This window comes from Crocodylus siamensis, chromosome 1, assembly GCF_052110815.1.
Source record: "Crocodylus siamensis isolate JL-2025a chromosome 1, ASM5211081v1, whole genome shotgun sequence".
NCBI classification, from domain to species: Eukaryota; Metazoa; Chordata; order Crocodylia; family Crocodylidae; genus Crocodylus; species Crocodylus siamensis.
In genome coordinates, this window is record NC_143395.1 from 341302326 (window position 1) to 341319953 (window position 17628).

Sequence of the window (17628 nt, forward strand, 5' to 3'; positions counted from 1 at the left end):
ATTTCTAAGGGGTGCTTAACTTTTAAAAAATCAACTAGCTTTACAGTAAGCTGAAAAAAAACACAAGACCGTTAACATTCAAAATTTTAAGTTTTGAGATGTACAAAGTCCAATAATATTGACTGCTTTACCTACTTGAAACACTTCTGTACTGGTTGGCATTCTGATGTGGTGTGACTTTTATTTTATTTTTTGCTGGGTGTTGTGAGACTAGAAACTCCTTTCCAGTTCTATAGGTCTAGATTCTCAACTTTTTTGGTAAATCAGTAAAGCTCTGCTGGAGCCCCTGAGCTACCATGCTTTAGTTTCTAACAGCTGAGGATCTAGCCTATTATCAAAACCTGAGTAAACTATTGGAACCCATTGCATGGCCAGTTTAGTATTTTATATTGGAGGAAAATAAGCCTATCTGATCTGTGGGTTAATCTGATCATGGATAACAAACTTCCCAAGTGACCTGTAAGAAAGACCTGGTCTAAAAATAACCCTGTTGGTAATCCTCTTGTGTACTCCAGGAGTGGTAGTAATAGGATACATCTATGTTCAAGCACTCCAGGGGAACTGGGTTATTGACAGTTCAGCAACATGGAGCTCTGTGTAAGCTGCAAATCCTACCTGAGAAATGGGGTGAGCTAGCTGTCCTTGGGCTCTACTGATACCTGAACAAGCATGCCTACACTACCATGCAATATCTTTTGGGTTCTAGTAATTATTTAAATGAGGAAACTCCTCTAATGGTAAGAGTTGGCTCTAGTTGTAACACAGGCATGAGCTTCAACTTTCTTCCCAGTAATGGGACAAGAGTAAGGTGAACTGAGAGAAGTAACAAACCTACCCCAAAGGTATTAATAGCCATCGGTAATCAATAGCATTTAGTACTATTTTATTCTAATCTAAGAGTCTGAATTTAAGATGACACCCCCGCCCTCCCCCAATTACATTCTAGTAAATGTGTTATAAATTTCTGCGTATAGACTCTAATTGGGGAGGGGTTGTCTTGTAATTCATCTGTCCCCACTATATCTGCTCCACTGCAGTGGTGGGAGATGGGTGGTATGGGGAGATTTAAGCAGCTTGCCCCCTGCTTGTGCCTGCCCCCCCTTTTACTCTTACTCTTGCTTCATGCTGACAGGTTGTCCCTGTTCTAACCTGGGGCACTGAGCACAGCCCCTGCCCGGCCTCTGTAGCGGCCATGCAAGCTGTGTGTTGCTGCTATCTGGATGTGTTGGAGCCATGCTCAGTGTCCCAGGCTGCAGCATGGATGGAGCCTGTTGGTGTAGAGCTAGGGTAAGAAGAGGTAGGTAGGGGAGCTGAGGCTCCTTGGGGTGGGGAAGATGGGAGGAAGGGGCTACAAGGAGAGATGGTGGAGTGTAGAGGTGACGGGGACAGGCAACAGCTGTGGCTATGGCCCTGATCCCTAATAGGGTCTGGAGCCCCTCATCCTCTATTCTAAAATGAAGGGGTTTGCCCCTTCCCCTCCCATGTTAAATGGGGGAACCTAATCTTAGAACTGAGTAAATATTGTAAATAGTATAATTAATCCAATTGACAGGTCAGCATGTTTTTGTTTAATTCCAACTTCCATGCACAGGCAAAGCTTTGCCTGACCCATTATGACAAATTATCAACATATTTTTCTAATAATAATAACCCACATTGTATTTTGGATGTTAACAAATTTTGTTCTGTGGGAGACACCAGCATTTTGATACAGTCTGGCCCTCTCAACTACTTTAATAGAAAAGGGAAGGCAATGATTGGAACACAAATTACAGCGTCTATTTTTTTCCCCCCTCCAATTCCCTCCAGACTAAAGCAAAGACTTTTTTTCTTTTGAACATTTCAAGAGTACTTTTATAATGCATATGAATGATGGAGAGTCTAAAAAGTTTGCAAACTAACCATGAATGTGGATGTGACTATCCATCCAAGCAGAGGGAAAACAGTTACCTCTGACCTCTCTCATACAAAACAGCTTGACTCTTCCAAATGCTGCAGTGTGGGAAAGCTGCATTGCTGTACTATCTGAGTCTATCACAAATGCAGTCTTGTCAGGAAAACAATACACGTGAATCCTTTGTTGTTGCTTTACAAAGCAACTAGTACCCTGTCTTCAAATCTTTTGATCCGGGAGTCTGAGAAAAAGTTCCCCAATGTTTCTGATGTATAGGCAGGATCTAACTGCAACACTTTTTTTTGTTTTTGGCTGCTTTTTTTTTTTTTAAAGATGGGTAAAGAACCTAATTCTTTAATGAGTGACAGAGGTTGAGGGAGACTTGCTCAATTGATTTGCCTAGAGACTTTTGCATTCCAGAATGCTGCTAGCATGTATCCAAGCTAAAAAGTTAATTAAGCAGGAACAAATAATACCCTTTGAGGCTACTGAAAAGTGAAAAGCTGAAATCGCTGTACAAGAACTGATTCAGTTTTTGAGCTTGAGTGCCTTTTAATTGCATATTTTTGTCCTGACTTTCAGCAGTGCAAAACCATCTTGGATGTGCAACACTTCACATTTTAGGTGCCTAATTCAACAGCTACATGCTGATTTGAGGTGTCAGACCAGTGTTTTAGGTGCTATATTTGAAACTAGACTCGACCAATGGTTTGAGAGGGTTTTTTTTTTCCACGCTAGAAAATACAAAGTGCTTTACAATCCTAGGTTTTACTTGAGCACAAAAGGAAACTGGTCTAGAGAACTGCATAGCTTTTTTTTGGGGGGGGGGGGGGGGGAAGTGCCCCAAGCCAGGTTTTTAATGCTATGTTTGTCATTAGTACAAGTGCCTAGTGACTTTCCACCCCCACAAAAGGATCAAAATAGAAGTAGGCTGCTAGATTCTTCTCAGTACCCAAATAACCACCTATCTCTCTTATTGGATCTTTTGAAAATAACATTAGGTATTTTGGTATACCTTTTTAAGTACCTAAATACCTTGTTTAAAATCTGGCCTTAAGGTCATATGTATATTTCTTCTTCCTGAATCCCAGTCTACCATGGGCAACATATGACTTTTCTCCACTCTCACCACCTGGGATGCACTCCCAAGACAGAGCATGGCCCCAGTGGTGGCACATGGAACCACTCATGGTTATTCCTGAGCTGTTTTTTTTACATAGTCTAATTATAAGAATCAGGAGTGACCCACTGGAAGATGGTTGATGCAGGGTTGGGAAAGGGAAGATGCGGGTTAAGGATGCTTGCAGATGCTAAGGCTCCCACCCCCCTGCCAAAAGTGTTTTATCAGATTAAGCAGCATGTTATTTTGACCTGGCCCTGCAGTTTCTGTATTGATTAAGCACTTCAGCAAGGCTTCTTGGTGCTTTTATCTAAAGCTGAGTCAATTGGCTATTAGATAAGTGCCAAAAAAGCCTAATTAAAGTGTCCAATATATACAGATGTTAAGGGAGCCATATCCAATTAATGCGCAGCCTCTTCTGGGCATGTGCTTGGTTCAGCACAGATGCATGGAGTTTAAAGTAGTGCCAGTTTTTTTGTTTGTTTTTAACATCAGCAAGCAGCCATTGCAAATCAGGTTCTTTTTGAAGATGTTGTTTAGGTTTCTGTGACTTACCTGAAGTCATCTGAAAATCTATAGCAAATTGAAAATAGAACCTCGTTTTCTTGACTATTACACTACTGTAATTTATTGATCGAGTTATGCACTATAAAGAGTAAATAACCATTCCAGATATCAAGCACTTGCCTGATATGCTTGCAAGCCTGTGCTGATGTATGTTTTTACAGTTTAGTATAAAAATGCAAAGATTCAGACTTTTCATAGTCTCTTTCCCTTTTCTTTCCAGGTCGATGAGATAATGCTTACCCTGAAACAAGCCTTTAGCACTGCTGCAGCTCTACAGAATGCCAAGACTCAGATTAAACTCTGTGAGGCCTGTCCTATGCACTCCTTACATAAACTCTGTGAAAGAATAGAAGGTAGCAACTTTCTTAAATCAGATATGTTTTTGTTTTTCTTTTGAAGCTTCACAGCACATTAACTGTTACTTTCATTGGACCCTACTGTGTGCTCTGAACTTGTGTTGGCTGTCTTACTCATTTGAGTCTTAATAGCATTTGAACTCCCATGGCTGTAGACAAGTTAAATAGTCTACCACTTATTTAATAGTATATTTATATAATGAAATGATGGTTCTTGTAACTTATTTTCTAAACTGGTCTATTTAAGTTCTTGTTGCTAAATATTATACTTCTTTCAAGCGTTTTTTCTTCTGTTCCATTTTTTTTTTTTTTTTAATAAGGGGAGAATTTTCTTGTGTATTGCTTTGAACAGTTTTGAAGCCCATATTCTGGTTGGTCAAGGAAGGGACAGTGATGAAACCTGTGGCTTTGAGATTTTTCTGTTCTGCTGGGTTTTTTTTTCTCTTGTTGGAGTCCAAAAGAAAAACCACCAGTCTTTCACATATTTCACTGCCTAAATGTCAAACATTTAGAACTGCTGTCTGGCATCAGTTTGGTACACATTATTTCCACTAAAGTTAAAAGGAAGCTAAGTATGACAAAATATAATTCTTAATAACACTTTACAACAACATTAAAAATAAACCTTTGTTACCCAAGTCTGATGTACTCTATTCTCTGAAAGCAGCGGTGCATGGATTCAAACTAGTATATTACAGCAAACGGGCCTTCCCTTGTCTGGAGATGCAGTAATAAACTACAGAGTAGCTGTTATTTGTCAGACAGTATCATTTACTTAGGTGAATGAAAAGCATGAGAAATCTTGGCCAGGAAACAATTTTGTAAAGACGTAGTGAATGGATCTCCCATCTGAGCAGTAGAAGTGTTCAGCAGTGGCAAAGTTTTCTTAGAAATTCTTCATCTTCCTTTATGCGAAGCTAAACTCATAGGAAACCGCTTTATTCCACTGATGCATATAAAACAACTTTTAAAATGTTGCATTATAACTCATCCTTTTCAAAAGCAACTAATAAATTGTTTGGGGTCTTTAGGTTTCCAGGATATAGGATGCCTCATCTTAGCAAGGGCTGGTTTGTTTTTGTTCATTTGGTTGGGTGGTGGTTTTTGTTCATTTGTTTTGGGGGGGAGGGGGATAAAGGCAGAACCACCAATCATCTGAAAACCGGCGTGTTTGTCAACTTGAGTACTCAAAAAGTGGTTTCTGAAAACTTTAGCCTGAGACTGCAAAACATATAGCAAGTGTTTTTTGAGTTTCTGCCCCCTTTGTGAGGCTGGGCTGTAGACAAAGCAGAAGCTTTTCAATTTTAATATAGGCCTTGCTGGCACGGATTCCTGTTAAGGCTGCCTAACACTTTTTTTAATAACCAACATCTTCACTTGCTTGTTGCTTTCCTGTTCCTTAACCACTCAAATTGAGCATTTCCATGCTAAGTGCTCATCTGCAGCTGTAACTATTTTTTTTTTTCCTCCAAAAAGAGAGAACCTTTCCAAAATGGGGGTTGGGAAAAATGTGATGCTTGGCCAGAATTTATTTCTTAACATTAAAACTTCTTAACATACAGGCACACCAGGAGACATTTACTTTCTGGAGCTGGATTTTTAAATGTACTGGGGCTTCCCTGGAGTATATCACCCTGTGAAAAGCTACAAACATTTGGCTGAGCTGGAAGTCTTTATGGATTTCTGTTTGCATAGAAGACGATATAGGCCCTAAGCTTTTGAGGTTGAGCAAGATTCTTCCTGCAGCTGGAGTCGCTATGGCACAGGAACAGTAAATAGGGAGACTGTCTTTTTGTCTTTGCCTTGTGTGACAGCAGAGGGATCATTTAAAGAGGGCAGACAGAAAAAATCAACCTGACTTCTTCACAGAGTAGAGTAGGTTGGGAGCAAGATATGGGGGGGGTGGAGGGAGAGGTTTTCTTTTATATAGGGGTCTACAAACTGAAGGACTCTCCCTCACTGGATTTCTTGCCCCTTATTTTAATAAGGGATTAACTTTTTATATTCAGTGTGATTTTGTAAGAAAGGGGGTCCTATGCTTTAACTATATTTTGACACTATTGTGCACAGTTACCCCGTGTGAGCAGAGTTAACTGGGCAGGGCCAATTGAAAAAACTAGTTATGTTTGATTTTTTTTTACTATCATTTTATATTCCAATTTGTGTTTGAAAAGTGTATCATCTCAAATGCTATAACTGGATGGACAATGAAAGAATAACAGTGTATTCTCACTTAGTAGTGCTAAGAAGATCTACTAAATGTTTGTTTGTCTCCCTTCCCCACCCCTAGGTCTTTACCCACCGAGAGCCAAACTTGTCATTCAGAGACACCTGTCATCACTTACTGATAATGAACAAGCAGACATTTTTGAACGTGTTCAGGTAAGGTAGAAGTTGCTGCCTTCTGTCAATGGACTAATATTTTTAAGTTGGTAAATATGCATATTCTCCTTCTAAGGTATAACTTGAAAACCTATGTGCATTTTCATGAACTGTTGAGTTCATGTGTCAAACCTCTGCTGTAATATAGGGCATGTTTTACATGTGCTCCAGGGATTGGCGGGGGGGGTACTCTGAGAGCCACTGTACTAGAAGCGCCCACAGTATCTTGTATTCAGTATCCCATTCTTAAAACTGGTGGCAGGGGTACTTCAACAAACTTTAGTTAAAGTGCTTCCACTGCCATCTTGAAGTGCAGGAAAGCTGAATACATAAGACGCAGAAGCTGTGGGAGTGCGCTAGTTAGCACTCCCCAGCAGACTATTTAATACAGCATGTCGGAGCAGACTCTAATTACAGTTGAAGATATTTGATATGGGAATAGTTTAAATTCTCAGCTCTGTCCTAGAATTGTCTATAATAAATAAAATTACAGGAAAAGCCCTGTTATACAGGGAATGGGGAGTGTTGGGCATCTAAAAATTCTGGTTACCTGAGGCCGGTGGTTTTTGACCAGACATGGGGGGTGGGGAGGAGGTAGCAGCAGCTGGATGCAAAGTGTTGGTATCACGGGGTGGACATTTTCAGCTAGATGTGCAATGGTGGCAGCACATAGTGGTGGGTGGCGGTGGTGGCAGCCACATGCAAGCTTCCCCCTGCATCCAGCTGGCCAGATGGAAATTCCAGTTAATAGAGTATTCCGGCTACTAGAAGGCCGGGTAACAGGTCTCTTACTGTATTTCCTTTTACTGTGCTTCAGTTATTCATCCATAAAATAGGAGGGAAATATTGTGAAACTATGTTAGGGAAGCATTTGTTCTGTATGTCAGGGAGGGCACTTAATGGAGTGTAGATTCAAATGAATCGTTTCCAGTGTAGACCACACTAAAAGCATAGCTACAGCCACTTTTTCCCTGTCATTTCAAAAACTGCTGAAGCCTTCCCTTCAGCTCTGTGGGCACTGGTTGCTGAATGCCTGGCAGATATTACATTTTATGACATGGTTAACACAAGGGTGCATGGATAGATTTTGGGGGCTGATACAATAACCAGTTTTTAAGGTGGTATATCAGCAGATGCTGATCTGATTTCCAGTATGCAACCTTGCAGCTTGAGGAGCTGTGTGCAGCTGGTAAGTTTGTTGTGATGGAAAGGGAGAAGGGAGGGAAGGGGCTTGGGGGCAGATGAAAGCCCCCACAGTGAGGGAGGAGTGGGGCTGGGGCTGAGGCAGGGACTGCCCAGCCAGGGCAGGGCGGGGCACCTGATGGAGCCGCAGCTTGTCCAGAGAGTGCTGGGAGGGCAGGCGGATCCTGCTGCTGCATGCATCCCAGGAAGGCACAGGACTGGCATGTGTTCCCTGGATCTGCATGTGAGATGGAGCTGGCTACAGCTGTGGACTAGGGCCAGGACTGCTCTGTGCTCATCCCAGCAGGAGCTGGGCCATGCTGCACTTGGAGTGAGCAACAGCATTTGTAGGGGGCTACAGGGGAGGCTGCAGCCACCCCAAAATTTCCAGTAGCCCCCCCATAGCTCCCCTCCCAGTGCTGCTGCCTGCCTTAAGCCTGTAGCCCCAGCCCACAACCCCATTTGCCAGGAAGGGTCTGGCAGCCCTGGCCCCAGCCTGCAGCAGCAGCAGCCCAGCCCACCCCACCCACCCACACAGATCGGGGGACACCCCCCCCATGTCCTGCTGGGGTACACACAATGGCAGGAGCCACCCCTTGGGCAAGTCGCGGCTCTGTCCCACACCTGCCTTGCCCCAGCTGGGCAGCGCCTGTCCAAGCCCCACTCCCTCCCTTACTGCAGGGGCCTTAATCTATCCCCCTATGCCCCTTCCTTCCTTCCCTCCCATTCTACCACACCACATCTACCAGCTGCACGCAGCTGTCCAAACTGCCTGGTTGTGCTCCTCACTGCCTATGCACTGTTCTGTGGCTGCGCGCATGGACAGGCCACTTATTGGCCCCATCAGGCCAATTTCCAATACAGTCAATTTTCTTTATATCAGTCCTGTTCTGATATCAGACTGTTTGTTGGGTTTTTTTTTATCTGTGCACCTCTATTGACTTTGTTAATTAAACAACAACTGAGCACCAGAATGAACGCACACCAGAAATCTATCAAGACAGGAATACCCAATTACCTTTTGGGGGGCTCGTTTCTCACAAGACAACCACACTCTGTCCAATCTCTCAGTTCCAGTCCTCAAAAGGAATTTACAAAACAACTTTTGTAGATGAGCCTACAAACTTCACTTCATAAATCTACTGGATACAAAAAAATCATGGATAAAATATAGATATTGGATCTATGGCACATTTATAACCTGCCTACCATCAGATTAACCCCAAGAAACCTCTCTACACTTTACCAGTTGCATTCTATCAGCAGGTCAACACCCTCCACCCCCTTCCACCTACCTGTCTTGCACCTATTGTCTCCCATGTCTCTGATCTTCATTGCCACTTGCATTTTCACAGACCTGTATTTTGCATCTTGGCTTCCATTCCATCCAGGAGAACACAGCACAACAGCAGGATCTCTCTAAGCCTGGAGAAGGGTGTTTGTGCTCAAAAGCTTGCAAAGAACATTTTTTTCAACTATTTAGTTGGTCTAATAAAAGATAGGCACATTTGGATAAATATGATATGTCCTTAGACCGACATGGCTACAACCAACACCCCTACCATAAATTGTTACAATTATATGGTTTTATATGCTGAGTTTCCCCAACAAAGGCTCAGAGCAGTTTCCAGTAAGAGAACAGAACAACTTGAGGGCAAAAAAAATCAAAATGAGACCCACTAAACAGTCTGAACCAGGCTTTGCTTGTTAAGTGGTCTGCTGAAATAGGAAGGTCTTGCAGCACTTTCAAACAATGTCCATGCTCGGCCTCTGGCAGGCCTCAAGAAAGGACTTTTTGTAGAACTGAGGAGCAGCTGCTGAGAGAGCTCTCCCATGTGTGTTTGCTGAGTGGACTTGATATACTATTGGTGCTTATATGAGGTTGCTTTCAACTAACTTTGGAGATCATGGTGGGGCTTAAGGGAGAAAGCAGTCCACATGCCACATGTTCTGAAGAGTTTTATAACATGATAAAATGGCCATCCAGCCACAAAGAGATCCAGACTTCTGGGATGGTTTTGTATCGTGCCTTAAATTGACCTTGTGGCATGTGCCAGACATAGGCTACCGCATATCTGAGCCAAACTCTCAGCTTAGTCTTGAGATCACACAGTAGCCACAGATTTAGGATCCAACTGCCTTCTGTCTGATTTTCCATGGTAGGTCTTGGGACAGCCCTGAGTCTCCAGCCAAGACATAGGGCCATCCTAGGTCTAAAAACTGCATGTACACCTGAGCTACATACTTGGTGTTTAAAAGCCTGTGGCCTTGGGAGCCCAGGATCAGGGAGAACCTCTCTGGCTGGTGTCCTGACAGCCCAGATAAGCTGAACACATGGTGTTTCAAAGCCTGTGCCATGGGAATCCAAAATTAGGAGAGTGTTTCCAGCTTGGTGCTTCATATGTGGCTTTTAAACTTGGTTCTTTCACACCCAATTCTAACTCTCAGCTGAGCACCAAGATTGGGCCTTGGAAGCCCCCTGGTGTCCATGAGGAATTTTATGGCCCATCCCAAATGCTGTGCATCCTTCCAGGCATATGTGGCATGGCAGGGCGCACAGTTTTTGGAGACAGGACTATATCCCATGGATTCTAATGACACTTTTTGTTTACCAGGGACCTGATTTGCCAGGAAGTTGTCAGACTGAGCATCTCGCACACTCCAAATAATGAAGAAATACAGGCAATAGATGCACTCCAACTCCGTAGGTTTTTCTAACAGAAGCAAAATAATGAGGCTTCATAATTTAACTTACATATGTGTTTTGCTTCAGGAAATTCATAGTATAAACAAGTACAGTGGACTGAACAATGACACTTCAGTTAACGGCACATTTGTTTCTGCAATGCTGTCTTTTTCCTTCTATTAAAGAATTCTTGCTCCCCTTTGACTAGGAAATCTCTTCTTTGTGAGAGCTTGGGAAAAATAAAAACCCATTCTAAATTCCCTTAAATTTAACAAAGTACATGTTAAAATGCGTTCTCAAGCAAGGGACAGAGGTAACTTAACTACTTCAAAAGAGGAAGAAGCAGGGGGTTGCCTCTTGGGAGAGCATGAACACTTATGCTGTAACTGCTACCTCTGCCTTCTCTTTCCATGTCACGAATAAGCTATTTTTCTGTAAATTCCATTAATTTAGTCCAGAAGGAAATGAGATTAAAGTTACAATGTTTTACTTGTATTTCTACAAGAGTATGTAGACGTAAGTTACCTAATACTATTACCATGAAGCCATATGGTTTCTTTATGGCACAAGTCTGGCTCAGTGCAGTGGCTCACTTCTCCTGGTTATCTGATATGCTGATGAACAGTTTGATAATGTACTGTTGTTCGTAGTGTGCTTGGCACAAAGGGCACTTTTGGAAAAAAAACAGTGCCAAGTTCCAGTTTTAGAAATGATTTGAGCTCCTGTAAACCTGTCCTTCAAAGTATTTAGGTCTCTAAGAAGGTAGGGCAGTTCAGATTTCAGTCTAAAGTAATCTTCAGAAAGGGACTTTTGCTTTATAACGCCTGTCTGTTTTTACAGAGCAATACATATGTACCAAATTGTGTCATAAGCCCCTAGTTCAATTAGTTTGTTAGGTATCTAAAGTGAAAATACTGATACTGCTTATGAATATGCGGTTGGTACATAGTCTCATTGGTAGCTTGACTTCTAAGAACAGTTGTGGCAAGTCACCTTCTCTAAAACTGTCTGCTCTTGATAGAAAATGAAGCCTGCCAATGACCAGGAAGAAAATGAGCTTGTGATCTTGCATCTGCGGCAGCTGTGTGAAGCTAAACAGAAGACGCACATTCATATTGGGGAAGCACCACTGGTACAACATTTGTGTGTTTGTGTGTTCTGCTAAAACCTTAACTATTGCAAGCAGGGTGGTATTGGAATACTTCTGTGGGCACTGAAGCTTTTGAATGACTTGTCTGCTTATCTTAACTATATGGTTCTGCTTTGTGTAGAGATGCTAAATTTTAAAATTTGTATTTATGTGGCTTTTTTCTGCTCATCCAAAAAAGCCATGAGCAGTTACTTTAGGTCTAGATTTCAGTAGGAGGGACAGTAAGACCAAACCACTAACTTTTAAGCACAGTAAGAGATTGATTGGTAAGAGAAGAATGCATGAAACTTCACTTCATTATCTAGGTAATTTTTTTTTTTTTAAAGAAAAAATGCTGGGAGGGAAGGGGAGGCATAGATAGCTAGTTTCCTATAGGTTAGATTTTTTTTTTTTTTTTTTTTTTTGTGCTCAGGCCATGTTGTTTTAGTTCTTAGAGACCTTCAGTTACCTAAAGTGTGGTCAAAACTGATATATGCCCTTGCTTATTTCAACAGAACATTTCTGGCAGTGCAATTCCAGAAAACACTGCTAGTGGTGGCAGATTTAAACTTGACATTCTAAAAAACAAAGCCAGGAAATCCTTGACTAGCTCCCTGGAAAATATCTTCTCAAGGGTAAGATTAACCACTTGTCATTTATTACTTCCAGATATCCTTGACAATGAAAACCAAAGCAGTGTGACCTTATTATTTCTGGGTTTTAGTTCAAATGTCGGATTGTATGTGTAACATCTGATAACTTCAGATTTAATCTGTTTACATACTTCTCATAGATATGCACAGAAGAGGGAAAAGTGCTTTAGGAGCAATTTGTGAAAAATTAGTGTCCGGCAGCAGTAACTGAGGTGACTGGAGGGATGATGAAAATTCATGTTATTGTCAATCCAAATGGTTGATTACAGTTCTGAAGGAAATTGATTGATTGTGGGAGGAGGTAAAAGCATCACTATTTTGATCTTTTTCTAGTGAAGTGTATTTCAAGGCTGTAGCTTTATTTTTTTTTAACTGTTTAATGTTTCATTCTAGGTCCTATACAAACATAATGTTAATTCACATAATAAACTATGCATTTTACCCCTAAAAGTATAAGGGGTTCTCATTCCATCATGTTAGTCAAGCTGTAACATTAAAAGCTACAAGCAAGCAGAAAAGCCCTCTACCATACAGTGTATATTTACTTCTAAATGTGGTGGTGGTTGTTAGTTGCTTGGTTTGGTTGTTTTGAAGGGGGTTGTTTTTTTTAATTCAGACTATAAAAGGCTATTACCATGTGACAGCAGATAGACAGCAGAAAGAAAAGGAACAATGAAAAAAGGTGCAGGAGTGATAATCTGTCAGCATCTACATGCTCTTAGACTGCTAGGTGGGGTAATCTGCATAAATGAATGGCCTGTGCCTGTAGAATTACACTGTAACTGAAGGATTTAGGCCTCAGTTCAGTAAGGCGTTCCCAGTTATCCTGCAAAGAATCTGGTAACATGATATACTCATGGGTGGATCTAGAATTTTGAAAAGTGGAGTATACATAGTGAGGTGCATCACTTTTATAAAGCAATACCATTTTTTCCAGTTAAATAAACTAGAAGCTTTCCTAATATGCTGCAGCCATATTATTCAGTGTAAGACTGAAGCACAAACGCATAACTTCACTGAAATGAATTGACAATCTGCAGGGGTGTGGAATAGCTGCTCGTAACAGACTGTAGAATTGGAAAGCAAAGGATACAACTGATGGAACGTCATGGCCATTTAGAAAGAAGACACCTGTAGAATGAAGAGTTTTTAGAAGGGATCAGGTAGATTTATAATGAGCCATGAAGTCAATTGACTCCTTCAACACTGCCTGAGAAGAAATGCTGCTGTCACTGCCAGACAGTTAGTTGGTTTTGAACTTTTGGGAATCAAAGGGGGTGGGGTATAAGTACACCAGTGAACAACTGGATCCTCCCCTGGATGTACTAGTCACAACTAATAACATTGTTTAAGTAGCAAAAATGTCTTGTTTTGTCTCTACTCAAGCACTTCATATACTTACCTCTTTAAGCACATGTAGTCCCACTAAAATCTGGAAATACCCTGGCTTAAATTTTTAGGAATAGGCTTTAAATGCCTTGATGGACTGGGGCAATAGCTAGCATTATTTAGATCACTTAAATCTGACTATACGTAAAGATGAGGATTTTTATAGCGCTTGTAAGACACTAGAAGAACATGACCTGTGCACAGAAAAGTGGGTGAAAAACGGTACTTGAAAGATCTGTACAATTCTAGTAGTTGGAAATATCAAATAGTGATAGATGGCCATATCTGCACTGTTGGATTTATTTATTTTTCCATGTCCACAGAGAATATGACTCTTAGAGCCAGATTAGACGAGGTTTTTTGGGTGAATCTGATATATTTTATTAGACTAATTTAACTGGTTGGGGAAAAAAAATTATTAAGCAAGCTTTCAGGTTCAAAAACGCTTAGTCAGGCTAAGGAAGTTTCAGCAGAGCCAGATTATGCTTTCATGAGTTTTTCAATAGGGGATGCTGTTGTAGAGCAGGTGTTCTGGGGATGGGGTGTCTGTAGGAGAAGAATGGCCCAACAAACACTCTGACTAGGGACAGACATTACATAAACCAGTTTAAGTGATCAGAAACTGGTTTAAACCTGTAACAGAACAAATGTTCCATGCACATAAACCCGCTTTAGATAAACCTGGTTGAATGTAGTATAAGACTTAACTGATTTGGGTCAAACTGGTTTATGCAATGTCTGTCCCAGACCCCTTGCTGGTTTGAGTTGAATCAGACTCTGCAGCATGCTCTCTGGGCTGGGTGAGGCTCTGCTTCACAGCAGAGCTGGCCCCTCCTGTCTGCTCCCTGGTTGCAACTCTGGCAGAGGCTTGCAAGCACAGCAACATCTGCCTGGCTTCCTCCTGCTTCCCACTACCTGCTAAGCAGGAATCCCCTATCCCTTCTGCCTTAAACAGACACCTCAGCATTAGCTAGCAGACCACGTGCTGGCTGTGATCCTTGCTGTGGCAAATAGCAGTGTCGGGTTAGGGCTTTTTGGAGCCAATCAAAGCTCAGCAGGTAATGTCCCTCTCTTCCTTCTTTAAGAAGAACTTGAACTAGTGATAGGCTGTTTTCTGATGGGGTGATGTGCTGATAACACAACTGGTAAATGCTCTGTTATCTAGGGTGGGGAACCCCTCTCTAATCCTGCTGGGGCCTGGCTACACCCCATTCAGCTCAGCACTGGAAGGGAAGGAAGGACTGCTCTAGCGCCAGGGTAACTGCTTCAGTAGTGTTTTTTATAGTGCATAGTAGAAGGAATCTTGTATGGTCAAGGTTGGACAAAATCACCTGCATGGTTGTCTGCAATTCTTAGAGTGCACCTAGACCTTCCAGAGTCCACTATCATAGAGTATCTGGTCATGTGGTATATTCCTAATAAGTGCAGGATTTTGGAGTGACACATGCCTTGCAAATGTAACTACAGTGGATTTAGAAAATCAGCATGCCAGAATTTTGCAAGCTAGACATTGGTTCAACAGGATTTTTTTCCTTCCATTCCCGTTAATGGCTTCATTAATATAAAAGTGAGTTAAGAAATATCCTGCAAGACTGATAGGGAAATGATACACATCCTAATATTTGGAGCAGGAACAACTTTTTTGTGTATGCTGTCTAACACAAAGTTCTGACTGCCAAGTGCTTTGTTAAATACAAATTTAAATAAATACAGCACAACTTCTCTTCTTCCTTTTTTGCCATCTGTGTTGTAAAATATATTTGCTTTGTGGGGCAACATCTCTGTATGTCTCTTTTGCAGTGCCTATGACTGATCCAAGGGTTAGACTTTAAGTATTTATCTGTTTACCTCCCAGTGATTTCCATGCTCCCTGATCCTCTTTTTGCTCCCCCAATGAGACATGCATAAATATCTAGTGTCACCATGGTATTAAAGTTAATAATAAAAATTATCTTCATTTTAACTTGGTAAGGAAAAAACTTGACTAGTTTAAAAGACAACTTATTATCTTTGAATAAAATCTTCTTCTAAGCTTTTGTTGCAGGCAAAAAGTTATTAGTTATTTCATAGTTACTTAATGTTTTATTTTTTTAAGGATGTGCTTATAGAGCTTCAATTTTTAAAGGTATTCAAACCTTTTTTTTTTTTTTTTTTTTTTTTTTTTTTTTTTAAACCTCCACACTTAAGTTGTACTTGTTGGTGATGTATTTGCATCTCTCATGGTACAAAGCTACTTAATTAGGATAGTGCCATTCATGTCAGTTGAACTTTCACAGCATCTGACAAAGTGAACTTGGGTTCACAAAAACCTGTGATGGGCAGTCTTATTCAGTTAATTTATAAAAGTGCATATCTACCCTGTCTTATGATTACCAGGATCCTGGTTTTCTCTGACATCCCCAATTTTCAGTTAAAAAACCAAAACAACACCCCACCCCCCCCGGCACAAATCCACACTTTTCCGTGACTTAAATCATAGAAGTAAGGTTGGAAGGGACCTTGTAGATCTTCAAGCCTGACCCCCCGCCTGGGCGGGAGAAAAGACTGGACTCAAATGAGTCCAGCCAGGTAGGCATCAAGCCTCTTCTTAAAGACCCCCAGGGTAGGAGCCAGCACCACTTCCCTAGGAAGTTGGTTCCAGCTCCTAGCCACCCTAACTGAAGTAGTTCTTGCGGATGTCTAATCTAAACCTACTCTCTAATAACTTGTGTCCATTGTTCCTTGTCATACCAGGGGGCGCTAGGGGAAACAGCGTCTCCCCTAAACCCTTCTGGTCCCCCCCTAGTGAGTTTATAGACAGTCACCAGGTCCCCCCTCAGCTTTCTCTTGTGGAGGCTGAACAGATTTAGGTCCCGCAGTCTTTCAATGTAGGGTCTGCCCTGTAGTCCCCGGATCATGCAGGTGGCCCTCCGCTGGACCCTTTCAATGTTGTCCACATCCCTCCTGAAGTGGGGCGCAGAGAACTGGACGCAGTACTCCAGCGGTGGCCTGACCAGCGTTGCATAGAGGGGGAGGATCACCTCCCTGGCTCTACTTGAGATGCACCTGTGGATGCACGACAAGGTGCAGTTAGCCCTGCCAATGGTGACCTCGCATTGTCGGCCCATGTTCATCTTGGAGTCAGTAATCCCTTTCTGCCTCTGTGCTCTCAAGAAGGGAGTTTCCCATTCTGTAAGTGTGCTGCTGGTTTCTACTGCCTAAGTGCAGCACCCTGCACTTGTCAGTATTGAAACGCATCCTGTTTGTGTCAGCCCACTCCTGTAACCTATCCAGGTCTTGTTGCAGTCTTTCCCTCCCTACTAGCGTGCTCACCTCACCCCAAATTTTGGTATCATCAGCAAATTTAAACAGGTTGCATTTCACCCTGTCGTCCAAATCGCTGATGAAGAAATTGAACAGCGCAGGCCCCAGGACTGAGCCCTGGGGGACTCCACTGCCCACTTCCCCCCAAGTCGAATATGACCCGTCCACCACCACCCTCTGAGTGCGACCCTTCAGCCAATCTGCAATCCATCTGATTGTGTAGGCACCAATGTCACAGTCGCCTAGTTTTTTAATGAGGATGGGGTGGGAGACAGTGTCAAAGGCCTTGCTGAAGTCTAGAAAGACTACGTCCGCAGCAACACCTGCATCCAATGCTTTTGTGACCTGATCATAAAAGGCAATCTGGTTGGTCTGACATGACCTGCCCCTAATGAAACCATGCTGGTTGCCCTTGAGCATCATCCCTGAAGCCGGCCCATCACAGATGTGCTCCTTGAGAATCTTCTCAAAGAGTTTCCCAAGGATAGAGGTAAGATTGACGGGCCTATAGTTGCCTGGGTCCTCCCTCTTCCCTTTTTTTGAAGATGGGGACCACATTAGCTATCTTCCAGTCATCTGGCACCTGGCCCGAGCACCACGAACGCTTGTAGAGCCATGCCGAGGGCCCTGCAATAACCCCAGCTAGCTCCCTCAACACCCTGGGGTGGAGAGCATCTGGACCCGCTAATTTGAACACGTCCAGCCCCTCCAGAAGCTCTTTAACCCGGTCCTCCCCAACCTGAGGTCTGGAGGCATTCCCCTCGAGTCCATCTGGCATCACAGCAGGGAAGTCCCGGTCCTTGCACAAGAAAACGGACATAAAGAATTGGTTAAAGAGTTCCGCTTTCTTTTCTGGCACGGCCACCAGATTGCCCAGCGTACCTTGCCGGGGCCTCACGTTACCTGGTGCCACCTTCATCCTCCCTATGTACTTGAAAAAGGACTTTTCATTATCCTTGATCTTGGA

The 17628-nt window shown here is 42.4% G+C and overlaps 1 protein-coding gene across 3 annotated transcripts in view; it reads left to right on the forward strand.

The window, feature by feature from the left end:
* The window catches only part of TBC1D4 (TBC1 domain family member 4), a 174075-nt gene that overhangs the window by 104313 nt on the left and 52134 nt on the right, over positions 1 to 17628 (forward strand). For all 3 annotated transcript variants that reach the window (XM_090024210.1, XM_090024193.1, XM_090024202.1), the window contains exons 5-8: positions 3802 to 3934; positions 6228 to 6319; positions 11209 to 11319; positions 11832 to 11951. In XM_090024210.1, the coding sequence (XP_089880336.1) occupies positions 3802 to 3934; positions 6228 to 6319; positions 11209 to 11319; positions 11832 to 11951 (456 nt within the window). The remainder of the gene's footprint in view (positions 1 to 3801; positions 3935 to 6227; positions 6320 to 11208; positions 11320 to 11831; positions 11952 to 17628) is intronic.